The sequence below is a fragment of the Toxotes jaculatrix genome, chromosome 17, assembly GCF_017976425.1.
Source record: "Toxotes jaculatrix isolate fToxJac2 chromosome 17, fToxJac2.pri, whole genome shotgun sequence".
Classification (NCBI taxonomy): Eukaryota; Metazoa; Chordata; class Actinopteri; family Toxotidae; genus Toxotes; species Toxotes jaculatrix.
The window spans coordinates 14,170,295-14,195,290 of NC_054410.1; the positions used below are offsets into that span (position 1 = coordinate 14,170,295).

General features: G+C 40.5%; 1 protein-coding gene across 1 annotated transcript in view; it reads right to left on the minus strand.

Annotated features, from left to right (window-relative positions):
- The window catches only part of LOC121197227 (signal-induced proliferation-associated 1-like protein 1), a 32,887-nt gene extending 15,465 nt beyond the window's left edge, over positions 1-17,422 (minus strand). The window contains exons 1-3 of the mRNA XM_041060714.1: positions 17,304-17,422; positions 329-2,029; positions 60-190 (exon numbers count right to left, since the gene is read on the minus strand). Of these exons, the coding sequence (XP_040916648.1) occupies positions 60-190; positions 329-1,811 (1,614 nt within the window). The 5' untranslated portion in view covers positions 1,812-2,029; positions 17,304-17,422. The remainder of the gene's footprint in view (positions 1-59; positions 191-328; positions 2,030-17,303) is intronic.
- Positions 17,423-24,996: the final 7,574 nt, after the last annotated feature.

The window sequence follows — 24,996 nt, forward strand, 5'->3', positions numbered from 1 at the left end:
TGTGATGTGGTGCTGAGACTGAGGCCGGGGTGTAGGCAGGACAGGACACTGGGTCTGACCTCGCTGGTTCTGAAGATGACACGGTAGTTGTACTGCTGGCCGTGCTCCTTTTCCTCCTCCAGCTTCTCTCTGCGCAAGCTCACCGCCACCGGACCGAGCGCCTCATCTATCCCGAAGTAGTTCCAGTGCTCTGAGGTAGAGGAAGTGTCAGAGAAACAGGCACAATTAAAAAAACATCTGCTAGTGAATTTTTAACATTACTGTTTTAAACAACACACATTCATATGCTAATGAGAGCATGTAATGAAAGCAGTTAAATGCATCTTACCCCTCAGGTAGAAGAACTTCCTATAGTAGTAGGCTCCTAGATCCACGTGTTCCACAATGTATTGTTTGCCCTTTTCGCTGAGCGTGCTGGGGCCCTCCTTTGGTCCCTCGAGCACTGCTACTCCAGCATTTGTGCAGTGCGTGCTCACAGATGTTTCATACAAATTTCCTTCCCCACTCAGGGTCCCTGAGCTGCTGTTGCTTGTTCCACCACCCACAAGCCCATGATACACTGCCCCAACCAATCGGTGCCTTCCATTGCCATCAGCACCTATCTCATTGCGGAAGCAAGGGCAACTCAGCAGCATTTCATTGCTCTGTTCATCTCCTGCATCCAGACCAGGACTGTCCCTGGAACTGAGCTCTTCCTGGCTGCCACTCGGGGAGCTGTAAGGCAGGCTGTGGGTGGACGAGAGGGTGGAGGTAGCCGAGGCCACAGCAGCAGCAGAAGCCCCAGTGGTGGTGTTCTTCCTCTTGCCTGCAGTCTGCCGCAACTGAATAACTTCGTTGAGGTCAAACAACATACTCTGAACATCATAGTGGGCAAATCCTTTCTGACACACCCAGGGCTTAAGAGGGGGGGCTATGTCCTCTGTCCGGCTGTCCTCTACGTCAGACCCCGCTCTGGGAGAGTCCAACTCACCCCGCACATTCCGAAGTTTGCGGAATATAGACTCACCCCCTGTCTCTGATTTAGTGCGTCTTTTGGGGGGCTTATCTCTGTCCTTGGTTTTAAGAGGCTGACTGTCTGTGTCCTCCTGAAGATCAGCGATGGCCTGCTTGGGCCCAACATTCAGCATGTCCTCCAGTTTCTCGGGAGCAGGGCTACGCTGGTCATCTTTATCCCCTTGATAGCCCTTTAGCATTTCAAAGAAGCTTTCTCCAGATGCTCCATGCTGATCTATTGAGGAGGTGCTACCATATTCGCGGTGAAGGGGGGACCATTTAGCTCCCGATGATGGACCCCAGTCCTCTCCACTGTCCCCACTGCCTTCCATCTCACTGATAGTCATGTCACTGTTGCTGCGCTGACGGATGCGTCTCTGCCGTGGGTTTTTATGTGCAGGACCTCTGTAGTCTCCCGGGGCCAGGTAACGGGTGTCCGGGCTGTAATTGTTAGCCTGGGCCTGGGTGCGATTCTTCAATGTATTGTGGATGTTACGCAGCATTGATGAGTCCTGAGGGCTCATAATAAAGCCTAACTTAACGTGACTTTTTCCAGCCGAAGGAACACCAGAGTTCTCTGGCTCTGTAGTTGCGTGCCACAGAGCCCCTGTAATTTCTTTTCTTGGGGGCCAGTCAGCCACCCGAGCCCGTACACCCATTTTAGGCACTCCTGTGCTCACAGTGGCATGGACATTGTCTGTGCGGGTTGGCACAACCCCTCCATTGACCATACGGAGGTGGCGAGTATAAAACTCATCAGTGGCCGGGATGGAACCCCCAACGGTGCGCTCCATGGGTGGGCGCTTCAGGCTGGTCATGACACCAGTGCCAAAGGCTAAAGGCACTTAGCAGGTAGACATGGCTGCCTCTGGGATGGGATGCTTGTCCCTGACTTCATGAGCAGAATGATTGTCTGGATCAACAATTAAAGATGTAGAAAAGGTGACGGGGCAACCTCACCTCTTCAGCACTCAAGCTTGCATGGTGCTTCCCCAACTGTGTTGACACTGCCACATGGCATTTTTCTCACACAACCCTGGAGATGAAGGAGAAGGAAACCAATCAGTACATACATTATCCATCAGAGAGAGAGAGAGAGAACAGAGTGTGGATGGCTTTTTTTTTTCTCTGACGGCTTTTTACGAGCCTGTGAAAAGTCACTGACGTTCAATTTCAGATAAGCGGGCCTACTTTTCAAACCAATTTGAGCATAAGCATTGAGGGGAAACACGAAAGCTCAGCCAAATTCAAAAATGAGCTAAACTATGTGTGTCATTTTTTTCTTGAAAGTCATGCCTTTGTGATGCCTTTGCCCTAATCAGTTAATTTCTCCAAAGGGGACGGTAAAGATTACTTAGTTGGCAATTTAATGAACCAGTTCAGGACTTATGTCATAACCCAGATTACATGTGAGTGCGAGAAAAAACATGTGGATCTGTTGATAAACTTCAATCTCTTCAGCTGGCACAGCTCTGACTTCCCACTGTCACTGACTCTTGGCTTCTGACTGGTCTGAAGTCTCTCCTGTGCCTCTTTAGTAACCAACATTAGTGAATTGTGATGCCGGATTGCAGTTTTCAGGATCAAATATCCCAAGCTGCACATCAAAAAGCAAGGGAGCCCTTTGAAAGTCATCTGAGAAGTGGATGATGATCCTCTGCCTGCCAATTTGGCAGTGAGACACTGGGGGAGATTTAGGCTCCACTCTCAGTCAGGCCTGCCTGGCTGTGGCTGTGATCACATTAGCCACTAGCAATCAGCGCACTGTGACGGGCCTACAGCACACCACCACCTTCAGAATGCATCCCAACATCAGGGCTGACTTCATCCTAACAGACACATACCCTCCTTAGTAGAAAGAGGACATTCACCTTTGCTTTAAACAATAGAAGTAATCAAAGAAGTGGAGGTTTCTCAGTCAAAGAAATGGAAAGAAATGTATAATGTCATTTAGGTAGCAAGCGGCATTACGACAGTAGCACAGTGAGCTGAGAGATGGGTCAAATATTCCCTAGACAGTGCAAATTGTTTGATTATATCAACATCAATTTGCAAGTCAGAAACAGGGTGCAAGTGAAAAATCTCAAGGCTTTGGAGATGATTCAGTTTTTTTGGGTGCCTGAGGCAAAGTATCCCCAGTCAGCCTTACTTCAAAACATGGAAGAGTGTTTTCTAACAACAAGCCTCTAAATCTGTGCATATTATGAAACAGAGACCCCTTCTGTTAGTCCAATATTGTGCACAAAACAAGCAGTGAAAATCTTGCAATAAGACTTACAGGCACGATTCCTGTTCTAACCCGACAGTGTGTCAAAGTGTGTGTGTTATTTTCATTTGATTTGCAATCAAAATGTTGCTCTAATCTCTTAAAGCCACAAACAATAGTAGTGATTAGGATCCACAGATGAGAAATTTATTGTAAAATGTTGCATGTGGAGTCTGACATCCTTACAGTCTGATTAAAAAAAAACAATCAAATTAAATGCAAACCCAGGATGTCACAGCTTCATGGTTACATGATAAGCGCCTTAAACCATGAGGCCACAAAGATGCATCACTTTATGCAACCTTCATGCATCTTTTGAAATCTTCAGCCAGAAGAAATTCAAATAAGATGAAAGAAAATATCTCCACTGTGATCTTCTATCTGTCACACGAGGAGGGTTTTCCACTATACACTCCTCAAATGAATGGGCCACTATTCTTTGGGGCATGGCAGTAGATTATGTGTCTGGAGCAGATTAATAACTCATTAATTAATTAAAAAAAAAAAACTCATTCATGTCCTACTAACACCCTCTTTCTCTGACATGGATAAGAGTGAAAATAGTTAGAGAATGTAAGTTAAAACTGCAGGTCCAATCCCAGAGTGTTGGGCCTCATTCCCTCATGCTGCCGAGTGTCCACAGGGACAGACAGATGAATAGAGGCAACGCACACGCGCTCGCACACATGTCCCAGAAAACAGGCCTTTAAATCTCCTTGCTGACGGACATGCAGACAGACGGTTGGCTTCGTGGTCTTGTCAGATTAAAAGGAGGAGTGTGGCATTGAGACCGAGTGTGTGTGTCTTGTGTATGTATGTGTGACCGAGGAAGACAAGCTGAAAGCAAGAGCAAGGCACTCTGGGAGAAACTAGGAGAAAACCAAGAAAAAATGGAAATGAAAGCAACGTAACAGCCTCTCTTCCACCCATCCTGCCTTATTCTATCCATCCTCTGCAGAATTAAATAGAGTGATTTTTTTTCCCAGGTCGGTGGGACATGTCCAAACAGCTTGAGCCTGTTGACTAAATGAGGTTAACTTCCTGTAATTGGGGCTCTGACCTCCCAGCTGGTACGTAAGGCCTGTCGAGAGATGAGCAAAGCGATGGAACAGACAAAGGGCTGGTGGCATCACGGCACACCTCCGAAGAGCTGCAATTTGTTCTCGTGGTTGTTGGGACAAGTCTAGACACAGAAGACTAATAGAGTAACGTTTCCCAATGAAGACTCAACCTGCATGTGTGTTACAGGTTACTCAGACAGCGGGTCACCATCTCGTGACAAAACACACACATACACCATGTGGAATTAAAGGTCGGAAGACAGACACCAGTCAGTCAGCAGGACCCATGAATAGTGTGGTGAATCACACACATGAACCTAGGGCCTGACGCTTTCAAATCTGACTCACAAAAATCAGGGCAAAGCAAAAGAACAAGACCTGAGTCATCGTTTTAAGACACAGCTTGGGGTGCTAGAGATTCTGAAAGCACTGGCTTGGCTAGCTGGTGTCCCAGAGAGAAAGGACAGCATGCTGGAGTTGAAAGACTCTTCGTCCCGGGTCTCCAAACATAGAGGGAATAAAGTTTCCCAGTAGACTGGGCAAGTGTTTCCAAAGCTGAGACAAAGGAGCCGAAGGATTGCCCTACAAGCTTGTAATTACTGCGTGTTTGAAAGGGACTAAGGGGCTGTTTGGCTGACACCATTGGCTTTCAAACAGGCACCCTACCATTTAGCCCATTGGCTCTCCCTGTCTCCTAATCTTCCCCTGCTCTAAGGGCTGACTGGGCTATTGGGCAGCAGGCACAAAGGTCCCTCTGTGCTGGCTTGGGCAAGACCAGGGCCCCACTCCAACACGGTGAAGTCTTTGAAAATTGCCTGGCAAGTGGATCTCACTGAGGCTGTGTATGTGAGGCCTGCCAGGAAAACCAGAGGAATTAAATGCAATGTGGAGCTGTAGAGATGGAGATGAAGCCAATGCTGAACCAGAATTTGGAAACAAACAAAGAACAAAGACCTAGGAGGATGAGTGCAGGAAAGCAGAAGGAGGGCTCACCTGGACAGGAAAATACCAAGAGGGCTTACAACAAAGAGCAGAAAATTATCTGTTCTGAGTGTCGGTATGAGAATCATATCAGGATCATTGAGCTGTTCTGTAATCCACTGACTCACTGCTGCACACATATTAACTGGCAGTTGACTGAGATTTGGAGAAGTAACACGAGAAAAACATTTCTTTCTGGGGAAGTTTGTATAAATGACTAAAGCCTGGAGTCAGACTGCAGTTAAACCTCAAACCCTTACACAATGAGAAAGCTTGCCCAGAAGGTTGTGCATAGGTCAGAAAGAGAATTACAGCTTCAGAGGAGAAAAAAAATCTGCAATAGTAGTAAATCCACAGACTCCTACACAACATCATTTCCTGTCAGGGGAGGGAGTGTTGAGGTGTGAGGGGTAAACTGAGGTCTCCGCACATCCGCTGAGATGTAGCCCAAACACGGTTGCCCATAAGCACAACAGATGCACTGGAAGTAACAAAGTACTCCCCTCTTTCCATCTGCCCCACTGTTTTTTTTTCAGCCTCTTTTTTTTCTGTCTGCTTCCTCCACCAGGATACGTGCATCTGGCTGAGAACCAGGCACAAACCTGCCCGTGTGATTGAGCAAACCTGAGAACCCGACACCTTCAGAGACAAACAGGCAGGCCTGCTGGCAGACAAACGTTACTGGCATCATCCAACCGCGAGGTGAGATCCTGGAATTCCACCAATTTCAATGGAGGAACTGATGAACGTCTGTGTGAAAGGGGGGGGAGAGAAGTAGGACATGCTCAGGCAGATTCTTAGAGAGAACTCTGACTGTGATAGTGTGTTATAAAACACTTTTTTTATGGTTCCTAAGTCTGCCATGACTTTACAACTACAGGCTTGTCTTTTATTTTTGCAATCAAATTATACTGAGAGCTTTGATCTATGATATCAGCTCTGGATGAAGCGGTGCACCACAATGACATGAGAACCGGGCCAACGAATTGTTCAACTGACCGCACATGCAATGCAAACACCACGTGTAGTTGGAGCACTTCAGAAAGCGGTGGCAGTGTATCGGCATTCATCACCACCATTGTTCTGTGATGTGGTGCTGCTCTGCCCCAACTCTGGGCCTCTCGCTATCACTGCAGCACAGTTCAGTGAGTAATGGGCATAGCTAACCACTGGCAAAGTGAATTTCACTCACAGCCTTACACAAGAAGACAGTTCTGGAGGAGTGCCAGAATATATTCATTGCCATTATCTCCAGCAGGGTGTCCTCGATCCTTCCTCTCTTCTTATCCAGAAAGTACTTGACTAGGGTTTCACATTTTACGTGGGAGAGACCACAGGATAGACAGACACTTGAAACACTTGACATAGTTTATAGTTAGCAATGTTAAACCCATTCCTATTTCCAATGTCATTATATGGGTGGGCCCAGAGTTTAACAATGAAAGCCTTTGTCCAACTCCTAGAGAGCCATGTACCTCTTAAAAAAAAGAAAAAGCTAATTGCACTGCTAACAGCTTAGGTGGTCTGCTTGTCCAGAGTAAATAAGAATTACTACTCCTTCTACTTTAATCTAACAGCTGCCTTGTCAAAATGAAAAGATGAAAAATTTGACAGTCTTTAACAGGCTTGTACTCAATTGATTTAAAGTTTGTAAAGCCATCATCAACATCCTGCACAGTAATTTCACAACTTTATGGTCCATATATACATTAATGCACAGAGGCTGAGTCTGAGTTGGTTTATAGCCTCGTATTTGACAGTGGGGTTATAGACGACTTGTCTTTATTGAGAAGGCTCAGTTTTAAGCTGGTCTGCTCTTAAAAGTTGTGCGTTATAAAGAGCAATGGAGAGGAAGCAGTGTGCTGCTGCCTGAAGAGGAATGTAAAAAATTCTAATGAGGTGGCTGCCTGGCTGCAGAACTGCAGCAGTCGGGGAGCCGAGGTTTAGAAGTGGAAGTCTGCTCTAGGCTGCACTTTCCCTCTCCCTGCCCTTTCTGCCCGCCTCCAACCCTAGGATTCCATTAGACCAGCAGGGAGCTCCTGATGCACATGGACAGGTACACGCAGAGAAAGAGGCTCAAACACACACGTACGTGACGGAGCAAAAACCTTGAAAATAAAAACAACAAATTCTAGAAAAAATACAAGAAAACAGTGCATAAGTTGATTTGGCTCATAAGAATAAACTCTGGGAACTCATGGGATGATAGCTATTTTTGAATGAGACAAACCAAACTGCTTTTTGTGCCTGTAAACATCAGAGACAGCACTTTTCAGTCCCCTGCCAGCAAGTAGAGATGTTATTTCTGCAATACCTGCCTCAGACTAAGAATACCTTTTCTTGGAAATCACATTTAAAATGCAAGTTGATGATTTCAGTGTTCATTCACCACCCCTGCAGAGACTTGGGTTTAATTCGTGCAGTCGTACCTGCACCTTAATAGTTAAGTAATCAGTGGCAAACTGTACACAACCGGCAGTATTTGTAGGTGAGAATCAAATGAGGCTGACTTTGGTTTGTCAGCCATCTCTAACACTGACTCTGCTCTTTTCAACCTTTTCATAAAGCTGACAGGGAAAGAAATTCTGTCCTTGAACGAAATTGTCTCTATTATAAACTTTAGAGTGCTCACATTTAATGAACTTGTAACTGAGCAAATACTGTTTGTTTAGTAGTCTAGTTAAAGTGTGTAGTAGTGTTACAGACAGGTCCTGTGTGATCATGAGTGATCAGGGATATCTGTTACAGTAGTCTTGTGTAAATGAGTCAAACACAGGTTGATTATTAGCAGGTTCACTGGTCAGCAACGAACATGGTAGTATATAAAGATAATATACTAACCAGGAAACCTTGGCCTAAGTGGTGGGTGGCATGTAGCCAAATGCCGAAGATAAAGCCCCAAAGTTCACCCTGTCAGCTTCCACTTCAACCAACGCTCTCAACTGCAGGTGCTTGATAAGCACACGCACATTGTAATCATTCACATTTGGGCTATTGCTACTTTGTATAACCATTCACAACCAGTGAAGGTCCATGTCAGATCATATTTTAAGTAACTGATTGCTAAAATTAAAATAAATGCCATCAGCAACTGCAGCCCAGAAACACAAATGCAGTTTTTTATTTATGTCCATCGCTGGTTACAAATTAATCTGATGTGGGTTTGCTGAGGGCTTTGCTTCTTTGTTATTAAATACTGAATAATCAGTGTCCTTGGCCATGCCGAGTTTCGACACGTCAGGAAAATCAACCTGCTAAGGTTCACTGAAAAGGCAAACCCAGTTTGATATCAGATGGCATAACTAAAGCAGAAGCCTCAGAAAACATATAGAGAAACTTAATATGACACTCGCATCAATCCTGCTCCACACAGGGAACACCATTTCCTCCAGGTGAAAAAGATTTGTGATTTATATGGGAAAATCTCCCTGTGACATACTGAAAGAGAAAGCTTTCGATTTCAAATCTAACCCCTCGCTCTTGGAAAGTCTGCCTCACCTGCTGATTTTACTGGCAGCTCCTACATGAGCCTGTAAGGTGACTCCCACCTTGGCAGTCACGCATTTGAATTTAGTTACTATGGGTTTGTTGCTATTATATTTAAATATTTACACTTCCTACACTGTAATAAAAAGGCAGGCATTATTTGTGTTTGACAGACTTTTGCCTCGCTGACCTGAGCAACCAGGCCACCAGTGAAATGAGAGCATTTCCCAGCAGTGTGCCTTGTTAAAGAGGGCAGTGTGGGCTAGGTCAGAGAGGTGTATATAGGGGCACTCCATTTCCTCTGTTCTCCCTACAAAAGGTAAACACCCCCCTCTTAATATCTGAAAAGCACTGAACCTATTTGTTACAAAACAAATATTCCCATCTCAGCATGGGGCTGGCACGCGCCTCTGCATGTGCTCAAGTGTGTGTGCTGGGACGAAGCAGTTTCCATCAGTTGAGAATTAAAATAGAAGGGATGCGAGAGTAGCAGCAGTATAATTAACAGTGTTGATGCAAAGAGGAGGGCTGAGTGAATAGTTTGTGTGTGTGCCGTCTATAATTCAGCCTCAACACGTGCCAGAAGACAGGGATGGGGCTCAGCCAGGGGGCCCGGCAAACACTTCCAAGCCTACTATTACTTCATTCTCGGATCACAGGCACTCATGAGCAAAACAAATCAGAGTAAGCCTGCAGTGCTGCTCACACGTTTTATGAATCTAGCATGCACAGATTCATTTTGACTACTCCGCTAGGTCGATGTCACATCACCGCTGGTAGCAGCAGTAGAGTTGTGAAGCTGTAGGAATGTTTGCACAGGGACAAACAGAGTGGGTCACCAGATGTCAATCAAAATGTCAATGAGAACATGGCATGCTTCAGAGTCTAGTGTGCACCACTGGCTGCTCGAGGCTGGTGTAATCCATGCTGCCTGCAAGAGCATCATGCCATGTGAATGTGAAGGGGGAGTAGGGGGTAGGGGGTCGTCACTACGTGTGTGTGCCCATCAGTGAGTATTGGTCGCTTGCCCAGTGCCAGTCGTGGCTGTGCCCAATCCAATACAGCCATTTACTCCTGTGGCTCCTGGGTGCAAACAGCGGAAATACAAAAGAGGCAGTCAATAATATTCCTGAAAATCAACATGCTTAAAGACAACAAGCATGCATGACACATGCAAATCTTTATTGAAATACCAGGCACGTGGCCCAATGGTTCCTACTGGAAACAAACTAATCAATGTTAAAATTTTAGCCTTGCTAGTGATAGCTTAGGGCACAGAGGATAATAATACTGGTCACTCGACTGGATCAAACTACTTTGGTCATGTCTGGTGAAAGAAGCAGCATAATGTAAAGGAGTGAGTCTTGTATTTGGGTTAGTGAGCCTCCCGGTCTGAACAGCATCCTGATGCAGTTCGCAGTTTGTTTTCCATCTCTATTACTGCATTTCAAACAAACAGGAAAAAGTATTGCATTTATGAACATGAGTATGTGTGTGTAGTATGAAAATGTGAGTTTGGAATAAGGACAGGACCAGGGCAAGAGCAATTACGTCTCTTCATGTACAACTGTGTATGAGCAGCAAGGTCAGGAAACGATAGCCTGACAGATTCTAACAGCAGAGGTGGCAATTTGACAGATGACTGCAATGTTTGGAAGTCATCCACTGCCCTCTCCTCTCACATCCTGATTACACAGGTAGCAGACAAGCCAGATCACAGAGGACAGAGAGGAGGGAGGAAGGAAGTCTTCTAAACCACCCTTACCACAATAAAGTACATTTTTAGTAATTACAAACTCAGAAACAATCAAGTGTTAGGAGAGAAAATCGCAGCTTATGTGACCATGAAACAACAACACCGTATGTGTTGCTAAAACAAAGACACATTAACTGAATTCTCAGATCAGATAACAGCCTGACAGGAAAAGACTGTGAAAACATTTGTCAACAACAAAGAAACAGATAGCTTTCAAAGAACTTGAAACCTACAACAGGAACTCAGTGTTGTTGAAATTGCATTTTAAGAATGGGCCACTTTATGAATGACATGTAGGTTAGTTCTGGACAAGTTGTGGCAAAGTGATCTTATGAAAGACGAACAGTTGGAATGGTTTGTTTGGGCAGTTTGGAAAGGGTCAGGTTCCCGCTGAGCAAACATGAGAAACATGAGCTCCACTGCAGCAGCAGCACTGACCACAGGCTATTTAAAAAGCCCACCCCCTGAGAATGGAATCAAATCTATCATAAGATGCTCTACACATCCTTCTCATTGATCAACAGCTGCTTGGGAAACAAATACACCTCAGCGGCAATCAGGGTAGAGCACATGAACTAATTTGATTGCACAGATAAATAGGGGCAGGGGCACAGTGGGATATATTTCCAACAAACAAGGATTCCCCACAGACTAATATCAGTGACAGAGGAGCATGAGAGTGCTTCTAGGAAACAATAGGATCCATAGCTGAGAGAGCGGCAGTCAAAATGAAAGCACAGAGCAGACCGCCCTGGAAGGCCAGAGTCAAGGTGAAAGCTTGATTAATATCCCCTCACATTGGCCAAATAGCTGCTCTGCTGCCACCAGACATTAAATGTGTACCCAGTGCAAAAGATGTGCTCTACAATTCTGTAATTAACCCTTTTAAGTGTGCAAGGATGGAGGCACTAAGATTAAGGTTCTTGCCAGGTAAGCATTTTAACAAGGGAGCACAAATGGCTGCATTGCTGGAGACAGAAGGAAAGCTTCAGCATGAGATGAGGACCAATGAAGTGAAGGTGGGAGGGGGGGGCAACAATAGAAGGGCTTATTATACTTCCAGAAAACCTTAGGAGTACTCTTTCCTATCTCTCTGGGGAAGCCTGGCTGTCCCCTACACCTTGGAGGGCAGCCTAATTCCCCAACTGAGGACACAGTGGAAAGCTCAGGTGTGCCTCAGTAATTAGTCAGAAACGGAAAGCAGTTTCCAAATGTACTGTTGTGCAAGTGGAAAGGCTTGATGGGGGATCCACAATCCACAGCAACAGCTTAGTTAAACACGTAAACCATTTCCAGTCATTGATTTTGCCAATAGTCTGGCTGCAGAGTTAATCAATTCATACAGAGTCATTTGGACTGTGATAAGTCAGCTGGTGCTGCATAACAGTGGTGCCCTGCTAAATCACAGTCTGTGCCAAAAAATAACAGTGCAAACCTGCACAGTGTGCTGCTGCTGCTGCTGGCCTGCCCTGCACTACACTGCACTGCACTTAATGGCACACTCCAGCTAGCTCTGCAACTGTGGTTGATCTTGCTTCCCGAGCCAGTTCCATACAAACCACATCTCATTTAAAGCAGCAGTCCCAGGTACAGTGTTTTCATTAAACACCAAAAAAACCCAAAAAACAATAATGTTAAAATAACAGCGAAATGCAAGAAAATTAACATGTGCTTTATTAATCAGACTACATCAGACAGTTGTCCCAGTAATTTCTCTGTTTTAGTCTTGGTTCATGGATGCAGAGTGAAGCAAAATGCAATTAACACGCTCCCCCTACTTTTTCCCCCCGGCTGACAATAATCAGGACTTTGCATTCCCACTAGTCACAGAGGAGGAAAACATGCAAGTTTTGACTGGAGCTCTCTGTGAGCTCCTCATCTGCATTCTCCAGAGTGTTTTCCTAACTTGTATGGGTTATTTTAACAACTGATTTAGGCTTCTAGGGTTGAATTTTCTGTTGGAAATGAGGTAAAAGGTGAACATTCATGGTATTACAGCAAACCAGGATGAGTATAAAAGCAGACAATCACAGGTGACTTCCTCCTAATCAGCATTCAAGGCAAGTATGGCAAGTATGGGTGCCATGTAAACACGATTACACCATCTTATGTTCTCTCTAGCACTAAGAATAATGATAACATGCTGAACTAAGCCATAGTTCTGTAGAGACGCAACACATAAAACAGTATAACACACTCCCTCAGTTACATCAATTTGACAGTTAAAGAAGAAGCAGTTAGAAAATGGTCAGAAAGTCGTGTCTCGTGTACTGCACAAGCACATACCTAACTGCATATTTATAACTCAGCTTTCGGTTTCATCTGTGTTTCTTGTGTAGTGAAGCTGTAGGCAGGGCATCCAGGAATACATCAATGAAATACAGAGGAAACAGGCAGTAAGAGAGGAAAGGCTGGGAAAGCAGCCATGTTTGTTATTAGCCAGCCCTATCTGCCCTTTGCACCTGGAGCAACATGGAAAAAGACTAAGGCCTAATTCATCAGACAGCATACTGCTATATACTGTATAACCTTAAGATTAAGAATAATATTGGATTGTTTTTATGCTGCATTAATAAGGATGAGGGAATAATACTGAACTACGAGGATCTGCTACATGAAAAGTGAACAACAAGACATTTTCCTGAACTTCACTCAGTCCACCTGAAACTTCTATTTGTTTGAAAAAGCCATGTGAATCTCACAAAGGCCTTTTGCTCACAGTGGATTCATTCTTCCCTCTCAGGTTCACCGAGAGCAAAGCAGGAACTCACAGGGTGGAAATGGATTCCCTGGTTCCAAAGCAAAGGATGTGGAATTTTGGAGCAATATGAGGTTGGATTTTTTTCAGTTTCAGCACAGGAAACTAAGCAACACAAACTCCAGCAGCAATGCTTTCACTATTTAAGCAGTTTTTGCTCAGATTGTGTTCCTAAAGTTGTGATTTTTACATGGACTGTTCAGGAAAAAAAACCTCTCACAGAGTATTGTTGTGCCAGCATTCCTGTTCTACTACACATCACATGGTAAAAGCAGGTCCTGAAAGTAACGAAAACAGTTATAAGCATGAACAGGAATGAGGACAAGCTGAACAGACCTGTCTATGCATTGAGATCTGTTTCGAGCTCAGCCATGACCAAGCCCTCACGCATTCCTGCTTCTCAGATTTCTGTCCACAGGAGGGACAACAGCAAAACCTCTGTTGGTTTTTGTATGTGGAATGATTTTCCACCGCTGCCCACACAGCCTCTGCATGGGGCACGGGCCTGCAACTCTGCTTGATGTTTTGATTCTTCTCTGAGCGGAGTTCTGTAATCCGTTCCAGAGAGAGTGCTCAGGCCAAACAGAAAGACAGTGTAGCAACCGGCAGACATGTCGAGACAACGTCAAGCACGTCATCACTGTGTGGCAGTGGAGACAGCCTGCAGCAACACATCATCATCAGAATACCAGATTTCATTATGGAAAGTTTTTTTTGTCCCCTTCTCACTTTTTCAGTTTTTTCTTTTTTTTTACTAGGACGTTGTTTCTCAAACTGATTGTTATTTTTTTTCCTCTTCTCCATCTTCAAATCTCAGGCCCATGTCGTACTATTTTCAGCACGTATGAGGTTCGATGGGAGCAGAAAAGGGGAATTACACAGTGTCTGATCTCTGCATGACTGTGGGTTTTGGTTTAGGGTTAAGAGTTGGAAGCAGGATGACAGAAACCATTCACAGAGAGGCTGCTTTAGTTCATGAACATATAAGCAACAGACCACCATACAGAGACCCAGCTGTCAATCAGGTACGGATCGAACGAGCCAAGGACAACACTTTTGCACCTGTACTGATGATGAGTTCCCAGTGTCAGTGAGTCCACAGATAATTACAGAACCACAGATAATTACAGTGTCCGAACTGCTGTGCATTTTTGCAAGGTCAAAATTCCCCAAACTTCGTGGCAGGTGGGGTGAAAAGGAGGGGAATTTTCCTTTGTCTGCTCGCATTTGCTCTGTGACAGCAGGCTGAAAAGGGGATTACATCATCACTATTGTGGCTTCCGAGCCCTCTGCTTTCCCCCATTTGTTGATATACAGCGGACTGTCCGATCCAGACAAAGACACAGCATTCCAACAGTTTAGTAGGCAGGAAACGCAGAACCACAGTCGCACCTCATTACAGTCAAACTCATCAACCCTCATCAGTCACCGGCGAAAAGACGCTCATGCTGAAAAAAAAAAGGCTGGAAGCCACATGATCATCAGGTCATTTGACTTCTGACTATGGGATGACAAATACTCGTCACACACATAACATGTTAAAAACTAACAGCGCTTCCCTTTGCTCTAAAAAATAACAAAAGAAAATAATGCTAATTCTAATGCTCTTACTGAAGGTTGTGTCAAAACTCAGGAGTATGTGACACATTTTGGTCTTTGTCACTAAATAAACAAGCCTGAAGGAATCAGCCTTGTAGCGCACTCTGGCCATGTTGGTACACCAGATGATACAGGGCCGTATCTCAAGGTCTGCTTAAGTTTGTCGTCTGGTCTGTCATCAGTTAACAAGCAGTGAGAGATGACAGGGGCACAGGCTTCAGAGCAGCCAGTCAGGTGGTGCTGCACATTCCCAAAAGGTGAGGTCAAGAGGTTTGCCAAATTATGTAAAGTTTAGACACTGGGTGAAACTTTATTTATAAGGCGTTGAAATCATGAACTCAATAAAGAGTAATGCACTTTGAACTTGAGAATGAATTACAACAATAATATCATTATTCATTATATAATATAAAAGGTTAATTTAAGCATTTCATGATGGCCACTTAGCATAATTGAAGCCCACACATTCCGGAGTGGCAAATTAAAAAGCAGCACAATGCTCTTCTTGTTGTTGTCTTTTATCTTTGCTCAGGCTGTTCCCTTTGAGCCAATGCACATGGGACAATAGAAACATAAGCTCAACTTAGCAACAGGAAGCATCCCTATGTGTATGTGTGGGCATGTTAGAAAGACACTACTACAAATGAACACACACTAACAATTGTCATTGTTATGTGACAAGTATGATGCAAAAAGTGAAAATAGAAACACTGTCCTTTAGTGACAACAGGGGGAGGACTATTTATGCTGATAAGAAACGTGAGAAGAAACAGATATGTTTAGAGTCTGCCAGTAGATGCCTTTTGATAAGAAGTGAAAAAAAACAAAAACAACAAAAAATCTTTGGACTGATCTTGTCAACATGAAGGGTTATATGGGTCTCACGCTGCTATGGCTGTAAAGTAGTCTTGATGAATGTGCCATTTTCAGGCCCAAGCAGGTCTGTCTTATCTTAACCCTGAATGGTATTTTTGAAAACAGAATAAAACACAGCCTGGTTGGCCTGTTGTGACAGATCAAAACCAAGCAAGTTAACTTTCCCAAATAGTGAAACAGAGCTCCTTCATTTGCATTAGGTTAATTCTCTATAAGAAATGCCATCAGAGAAAGCAATAAGCAGCCCTGTGTGAAGAATAGCTACATTTAGAACAAGCTAATGGGACAAAGCTGAGATTAGGCTCACCATTAAAAATGGCAGCGGACCTGTATGATCAGTCATGCCCACCGCAGGTCAGCTAAGCCTATCAAGAATGCTAAAAATCCTTGATTCTTGCCCAAAGCTAAACTCCAAAGCTTCCTTTTTTTCACCTGACTCATGCCAAACATTGCTACTGGAGCAGGCACTTTGATTCAGTTAGAGGGGAGCCCAGTGATTTTTAATTTCCTGCCTGCATAGTTCTGACTTGTTTGTTACAGCAGCTATTTTGTAAATATTAGATGCAATACTACATGTGTTTGAACTTTGCAAGGTTGTTACTATCTAAACAAACCTCTGTTTGCCTTGTAGCCCTGCATTGCCAGATATTTCCTATTCTCTCCTGCTGCCACCACTGTAATGATCTGGATTCTCTCTCTTTTTGCAAAACAGTCTCCCCATGTTGGAACGCAGCAGTGGTTTTGTGCGTATTCTGCACATTAAGCATAAATAAATGAGCAAAACGAGGGTCTGAATAGGTATTATCTGATCATAAAGCCAGCTTACTTAGCACTCAACAGGGGCCATGACTACTAGACACCCTGATGTAGAGAATTCAACATGGCACATGCTATCACCATGCAGTCAGCCAGCCGTAATCTGTTCAACCAAAATGCTGAACCAGACAGGCTGTAAACAAATCGCAGCTGAAATCAGGCAGATGTGGCACAAGGAAATCATCTGGTGTCTCAAATCCCCTCCTCGTGTGGCAGCCACACGGGGCATACCCAGCTGAAAAAGACTGCGTTTCGGGTTACGCAAGGAGACATGCATACATCCCATACGTAGTGATGTGGTGTGCCCGGTGCCACCTGTGAATCGTCCCTAGCAGCAATGCCCTTGACGTACACAACGACAATACACAGATTTTTGACATCCTCAGTGATAGTTGGGTACGATCGCTTCTTACCACCCCCCCAAAAAAAAACACTGGCACTGACTGCGCACTGGCTCCACACTGCACCTTCACACAGCAACAGAGCTCTGCTTTGTCCTCAGACAGCCGCCGACAGATGTGAGTATGCACCTTGTACCACGAACACAACACACCGCACACCACGCTCCCGACTCACCCTTTCTCCTGTCTGCCTCAAGCTTTTAGATGTCACACAACACGAACAGGGCTTTTTTTTTCCTCTTTTTGTTTCAACTCGTAACAAGGTCCTGTAAGTCCGAGGCACAAACTGCGCACCGCTCTTCCTCCTTACCTTTGCACGAAACGAGCTCGCTCCGGTTCTAACCGACAGTGCTCCGGTGTCTTCCTTCGAAAGGCAACTTGGAAGTTTGATAGAAAGTTACGGGCTCGCCTCGCTGCGCTATGCAGCTGCTGGAGGGATGAGATCATTCAGGCAGCCTCCCCTCTCTCACTGCCCCCGGAGTCTCGCGAGAAGGCATCGTGGAGCGAAGGCAAACGTTACCGTGGCAACAGTGCTCACCTGTGGTGATTAGACGGAGAGGAGTGGAAGCGAAGAGCTCTCACTCTGCTGTGAAAACATAGGTTGAAAGATAACTATTACACGGTGTGAGCGGGGCGGCACCACGAAGTTGACCCTTAGCCAAAACACAGGAAGTAGATGTATTAGCGGGTGTTTCTCCCGCATACTTGATCTACTTACGTACTTAACATTTTGAGGCCATTCTAAACTATGACGCTTTTTATGACATTTTGAGGTCTTACTAAAATATGACTTTTTTTGGCCTATTTTGACGCCTTAAGGCCGTTTGACATTTTTTATGACATTTTGAGGTCTTACTAAAATATGACTTTTTTTGGCCGATTTTGACGCCTTACTATACTATGACCATTTTTATGACATTTTGAGACCAAAAAAAAATTTGACTTGTTTTGGCCGATTTTGACGCCTTACTGTACTATGACCATTTTTATGACGTTTTGAGACCAAAAAAAAATTTGACTTGTTTTGGCCGATTTTGAGGCCTTACTATACTATGACCATTTTTATGACATTTTGAGGTAAAAAAAAACTTGACTTTTTTTGGCCGATTTTGACGCCTTACTATACTATGACGTTTTTTTATGACATTTAGAGGTCAAAAAAATTTTTGACTTTTTTTGGCCGATTTTGACGCCTTACTATACTATGACGTTTTTTATGACATTTAGAGGTCAAAAAAAATTTAGACTTTTTTTGGCCGAGTTTGACGCCTTACTATACTATGACGTTTTTTATGACATTTTGAGGTTCAAAAAAATTTTGACTTTTTTTGTCCGATTTTGACGCCTTTCTATACTATGACGTTTTTTATGACATTTTGAGGTTCAAAAAAATTTTGACTTTTTTTGCCCGAAAAAAACGGCATACTATACTATGACGTTTTTTATGACATTTTGAGGTCGAAAAAAATTTTGACTTTTTTTGCCCGAAAAAAACGGCATACTATACTATGACGTTTTTTATGACATTTTGAGGTCGAAAAAAATTTTGACTTTTTTTGCTCGAAAAAAACGGCATACTATACTATGACGTTTTTTATGACATTTTGAGGTCGAAAAAAATTTTGACTTTTTTTGCTCGAAAAAAACGGCATACTATACTATGACGTTTTTTATGACATTTTGAGGTCGAAAAAAATTTTGACTTTTTTTGCCCGAAAAAAACGCCTTACTATACTATGACTTTTTTTATGACTTTTGGAGGTCGAAAAAAATTTTGACTTTTTTTGTTCGATTTTGACGCCTTACTATACTATGACGTTTTTTATGACATTTTGAGGTCCAAAAAAATTTTGACTTTTTTTGCCCGAAAAAAACGCCATGCTATACTATGACGTTTTTTATGACATTTTGAGGTCGAAAAAAATTTTGACTTTTTTTGCTCGAAAAAAACGGCATACTATACTATGACGTTTTTTATGACATTTTGAGGTCGAAAAAAATTTTGACTTTTTTTGCTCGAAAAAAACGGCATACTATACTATGACGTTTTTTATGACATTTTGAGGCCAAAAAAAATGTTGACTTTTTTTGCCCGAAAAAAACGCCTTACTATACTATGACGTTTTTTATGACATTTTGAGGTCGAAAAAAATTTTGACTTTTTTTGCCCGAAAAAAACGCCTTACTATACTATGACTTTTTTTATGACTTTTGGAGGTCGAAAAAAATGTTGACTTTTTTTGTTCGATTTTGACGCCTTACTATACTATGACGTTTTTTATGACATTTTGAGGTCGAAAAAAATTTTGACTTTTTTTGCCCGAAAAAGACGCCATACTATACTATGACGTTTTTTATGACATTTTGAGGTCGAAAAAAATTTTGACTTTTTTTGTCCGATTTTGACGCCATACTATACTATGACGTTTTTTATGACATTTTGAGGTCGAAAAAAATTTTGACTTTTTTTGCTCGAAAAAAACGGCATACTATACTATGACGTTTTTTATGACATTTTGAGGTCGAATAAAATTTTGACTTTTTTTGCCCGAAAAAAACGCCTCACTATACTATGACGTTTTTTATGACATTTTGAGGTCGAAAAAATTTTTGACTTTTTTTGCTCGAAAAAAACGGCATACTATACTATGACGTTTTTTATGACATTTTGAGGTCGAAAAAATTTTTGACTTTTTTTGTCCGATTTTGACGCCATACTATACTATGACGTTTTTTATGACATTTTGAGGTCGAAAAAATTTTTGACTTTTTTTGCTCGAAAAAAACGCCATACTATACTATGACGTTTTTTATGACATTTTGAGGTCGAAAAAAATTTTGACTTTTTTTGCCCGAAAAAAACGCCTTACTATACTATGACGTTTTTTATGACATTTTGAGGTCGAAAAAAATTTTGACTTTTTTTGCCCGAAAAAAACGCCTTACTATACTATGACTTTTTTTATGACTTTTGGAGGTCGAAAAAAATTTGGACTTTTTTTGCCCGAAAAAAATGCCTTACTATACTATGACTTTTTTTATGACTTTTGGAGGTCGAAAAAAATTTTGACTTTTTTTGCCTGAAAAAAACGCCATACTATACTATGACGTTTTTTATGACATTTTGAGGTCGAAAAAAATTTTGACTTTTTTTGCTCGAAAAAAACGGCATACTATACTATGACGTTTTTTATGACATTTTGAGGTCGAAAAAAATTTTGACTTTTTTTGCTCGAAAAAAACGGCATACTATACTATGACGTTTTTTATGACATTTTGAGGTCGAAAAAAATTTTGACTTTTTTTGCCCGAAAAAAACGCCTTACTATACTATGACGTTTTTTATGACATTTTGAGGTCGAAAAAAATTTTGACTTTTTTTGCCCGAAAAAAACGCCTTACTATACTATGACTTTTTTTATGACTTTTGGAGGTCGAAAAAAATTTTGACTTTTTTTGTTCGATTTTGACGCCTTACTATACTATGACATTTTTTATGACATTTTGAGGTCGAAAAAAATTTTGACTTTTTTTGCTCGAAAAAAACGCCATACTATACTATGACGTTTTTTATGACATTTTGAGGTCGAAAAAAATTTTGACTTTTTTTGCCCGAAAAAAACGCCTTACTATACTATGACGTTTTTTATGACATTTTGAGGTCGAAAAAAATTTTGACTTTTTTTGCCCGAAAAAAACGCCTTACTATACTATGACTTTTTTTATGACTTTTGGAGGTCGAAAAAAATTTTGACTTTTTTTGCCCGAAAAAAACGCCTTACTATACTATGACTTTTTTTATGACTTTTGGAGGTCGAAAAAAATTTTGACTTTTTTTGCCTGAAAAAAACGGCATACTATACTATGATGTTTTTTATGACATTTTGAGGTCGAAAAAAATTTTGACTTTTTTTGCCCGAAAAAAACGCCTTACTATACTATGACGTTTTTTATGACATTTTGAGGTCGAAAAAAATTTTGACTTTTTTTGCCCGAAAAAAACGCCTTACTATACTATGACTTTTTTTATGACTTTTGGAGGTCGAAAAAAATTTTGACTTTTTTTGTTCGATTTTGACGCCTTACTATACTATGACGTTTTTTATGACATTTTGAGGTCGAAAAAAATTTTGACTTTTTCTGTCCGATTTTGACGCCATACTATACTATGACGTTTTTTATGACATTTTGAAGTCGAAAAAAATTTTGACTTTTTTTGCTCGAAAAAAACGGCATACTATACTATGACGTTTTTTATGACATTTTGAGGTCGAAAAAAATTTTGACTTTTTTTGCCCGAAAAAAACGGCATACTATACTATGACGTTTTTTATGACATTTTGAGGTCTAAAAAAATTTTGACTTTTTTTGTCCGATTTTGACGCCTTACTATACTATGACGTTTTTTATGACATTTTGAGGTCGAAAAAAATTTTGACTTTTTTTGCCCGAAAAAAACGCCATACTATACTATGACGTTTTTTATGACATTTTGAGGTCGAAAAAATTTTTGACTTTTTCTGTCCGATTTTGACGCCATACTATACTATGACGTTTTTTATGACATTTTGAGGTCGAAAAAAATTTTGACTTTTTTTGCTCGAAAAAAACGGCATACTATACTATGACGTTTTTTATGACATTTTGAGGTCGAATAAAATTTTGACTTTTTTTGCCCGAAAAAAACGCCTTACTATACTATGACGTTTTTTATGACATTTTGAGGTCGAAAAAAATTTTGACTTTTTTTGCCCGAAAAAAACGCCTTACTATACTATGACTTTTTTTGTTCGATTTTGACGCCTTACTATACTATGACATTTTTTATGACATTTTGAGGTCGAAAAAAATTTTGACTTTTTTTGCTCGAAAAAAACGTGATACTATACTATGACGTTTTTTATGACATTTTGAGGTCGAAAAAAATTTTGACTTTTTTTGCCCGAAAAAAACGCCTTACTATACTATGACGTTTTTTATGACATTTTGAGGTCGAAAAAAATTTTGACTTTTTTTGCCCGAAAAAAACGCCTTACTATACTATGACTTTTTTTATGACTTTTGGAGGTCGAAAAAAATTTTGACTTTTTTTGCCCGAAAAAAACGCCTTACTATACTATGACTTTTTTTATGACTTTTGGAGGTCGAAAAAAATTTTGACTTTTTTTGCCTGAAAAAAACGCCATACTATACTATGACGTTTTTTATGACATTTTGAGGTCGAAAAAAATTTTGACTTTTTTTGCTCGAAAAAAAACGGCATACTATACTATGACGTTTTTTATGACATTTTGAGGTCGAAAAAAATTTTGACTTTTTTTGCCCGAAAAAAACGGCATACTATACTATGACGTTTTTTATGACATTTTGAGGTCGAAAAAAATTTTGACTTTTTTTGCCCGAAAAAAACGCCTTACTATACTATGACGTTTTTTATGACATTTTGAGGTCGAAAAAAATTTTGACTTTTTTTGCCCGAAAAAAACGCCTTACTATACTATGACTTTTTTTATGACTTTTGGAGGTCGAAAAAAATTTTGACTTTTTTTGTTCGATTTTGACGCCTTACTATACTATGACGTTTTTTATGACATTTTGAGGTCGAAAAAAATTTTGACTTTTTCTGTCCGATTTTGACGCCTTACTATACTATGACGTTTTTTATGACATTTTGAGGTCGAAAAAAATTTTGACTTTTTTTGCTCGAAAAAAACGGCATACTATACTATGACGTTTTTTATGACATTTTGAGGTCGAAAAAAATTTTGACTTTTTTTGCCCGAAAAAAACGGCATACTATACTATGACGTTTTTTATGACATTTTGAGGTCGAAAAAAAATTTGACTTTTTTTGCCCGAAAAAAACGGCATACTATACTATGACGTTTTTTATGACATTTTGAGGTCGAAAAAAATTTTGACTTTTTTTGTCCGATTTTGACGCCATACTATACTATGACGTTTTTTATGACATTTTGAGGTCGAAAAAAATTTTGACTTTTTTTGCTCGAAAAAAACGGCATACTATACTATGACGTTTTTTATGACATTTTGAGGTCGAAAAAAATTTTGACTTTTTTTGCTCGAAAAAAACGGCATACTATACTATGACGTTTTTTATGACATTTTGAGGTCGAAAAAAATTTTGACTTTTTTTGCCCGAAAAAAACGCCTTACTATACTATGACGTTTTTTATGACATTTTGAGGTCGAAAAAAATTTTGACTTTTTTTGCCCGAAAAAAACGCCTTACTATACTATGACTTTTTTTATGACTTTTGGAGGTCGAAAAAAATTTTGACTTTTTTTGTTCGATTTTGACGCCTTACTATACTATGACGTTTTTTATGACATTTTGAGGTCGAAAAAAATTTTGACTTTTTCTGTCCGATTTTGACGCCTTACTATACTATGACGTTTTTTATGACATTTTGAGGTCGAAAAAAATTTTGACTTTTTTTGCTCGAAAAAAACGGCATACTATACTATGACGTTTTTTATGACATTTTGAGGTCGAAAAAAATTTTGACTTTTTTTGCCCGAAAAAAACGGCATACTATACTATGACGTTTTTTATGACATTTTGAGGTCGAAAAAAAATTTGACTTTTTTTGCCCGAAAAAAACGGCATACTATACTATGACGTTTTTTATGACATTTTGAGGTCGAAAAAAATTTTGACTTTTTTTGTCCGATTTTGACGCCATACTATACTATGACGTTTTTTATGACATTTTGAGGTCGAAAAAAATTTTGACTTTTTTTGCTCGAAAAAAACGGCATACTATACTATGACGTTTTTTATGACATTTTGAGGTCGAAAAAAATTTTGACTTTTTTTGCCCGAAAAAAACGCCTTACTATACTATGACGTTTTTTATGACATTTTGAGGTCGAAAAAAATTTTGACTTTTTTTGCCCGAAAAAAACGGCATACTATACTATGACGTTTTTTATGACATTTTGAGGTCGAAAAAATTTTTGACTTTTTTTGTCCGATTTTGACGCCATACTATACTATGACGTTTTTTATGACATTTTGAGGTCGAAAAAATTTTTGACTTTTTTTGCTCGAAAAAAACGCCATACTATACTATGACGTTTTTTATGACATTTTGAGGTCCAAAAAAATTTTGACTTTTTTTGCCCGAAAAAAACGCCTTACTATACTATGACGTTTTTTATGACATTTTGAGGTCGAAAAAAATTTTGACTTTTTTTGCCCGAAAAAAACGCCTTACTATACTATGACTTTTTTTATGACTTTTGGAGGTCGAAAAAAATTTTGACTTTTTTTGTTCGATTTTGACGCCTTACTATACTATGACGTTTTTTATGACATTTTGAGGTCGAAAAAAATTTTGACTTTTTTTGCCTGAAAAAAACGCCATACTATACTATGACGTTTTTTATGACATTTTGAGGTCGAAAAAAATTTGGACTTTTTTTGCTCGAAAAAAACGGCATACTATACTATGACGTTTTTTATGACATTTTGAGGTCGAAAAAAATTTTGACTTTTTTTGCCCGAAAAAAACGCCTTACTATACTATGACGTTTTTTATGACATTTTGAGGTCGAAAAAAATTTTGACTTTTTTTGCCCGAAAAAAACGCCTTACTATACTATGACTTTTTTCATGACTTTTGGAGGTCGAAAAAAATGTTGACTTTTTTTGTTCGATTTTGACGCCTTACTATACTATGACGTTTTTTATGACATTTTGAGGTCGAAAAAATTTTTGACTTTTTCTGTCCGATTTTGACGCCATACTATACTATGACGTTTTTTATGACATTTTGAGGTCGAAAAAAATTTTGACTTTTTTTGCTCGAAAAAAACGGCATACTATACTATGACGTTTTTTATGACATTTTGAGGTCGAATAAAATTTTGACTTTTTTTGCCCGAAAAAAACGCCTTACTATACTATGACGTTTTTTATGACATTTTGAGGTCGAAAAAATTTTTGACTTTTTTTGCCCGAAAAAAACGCCATACTA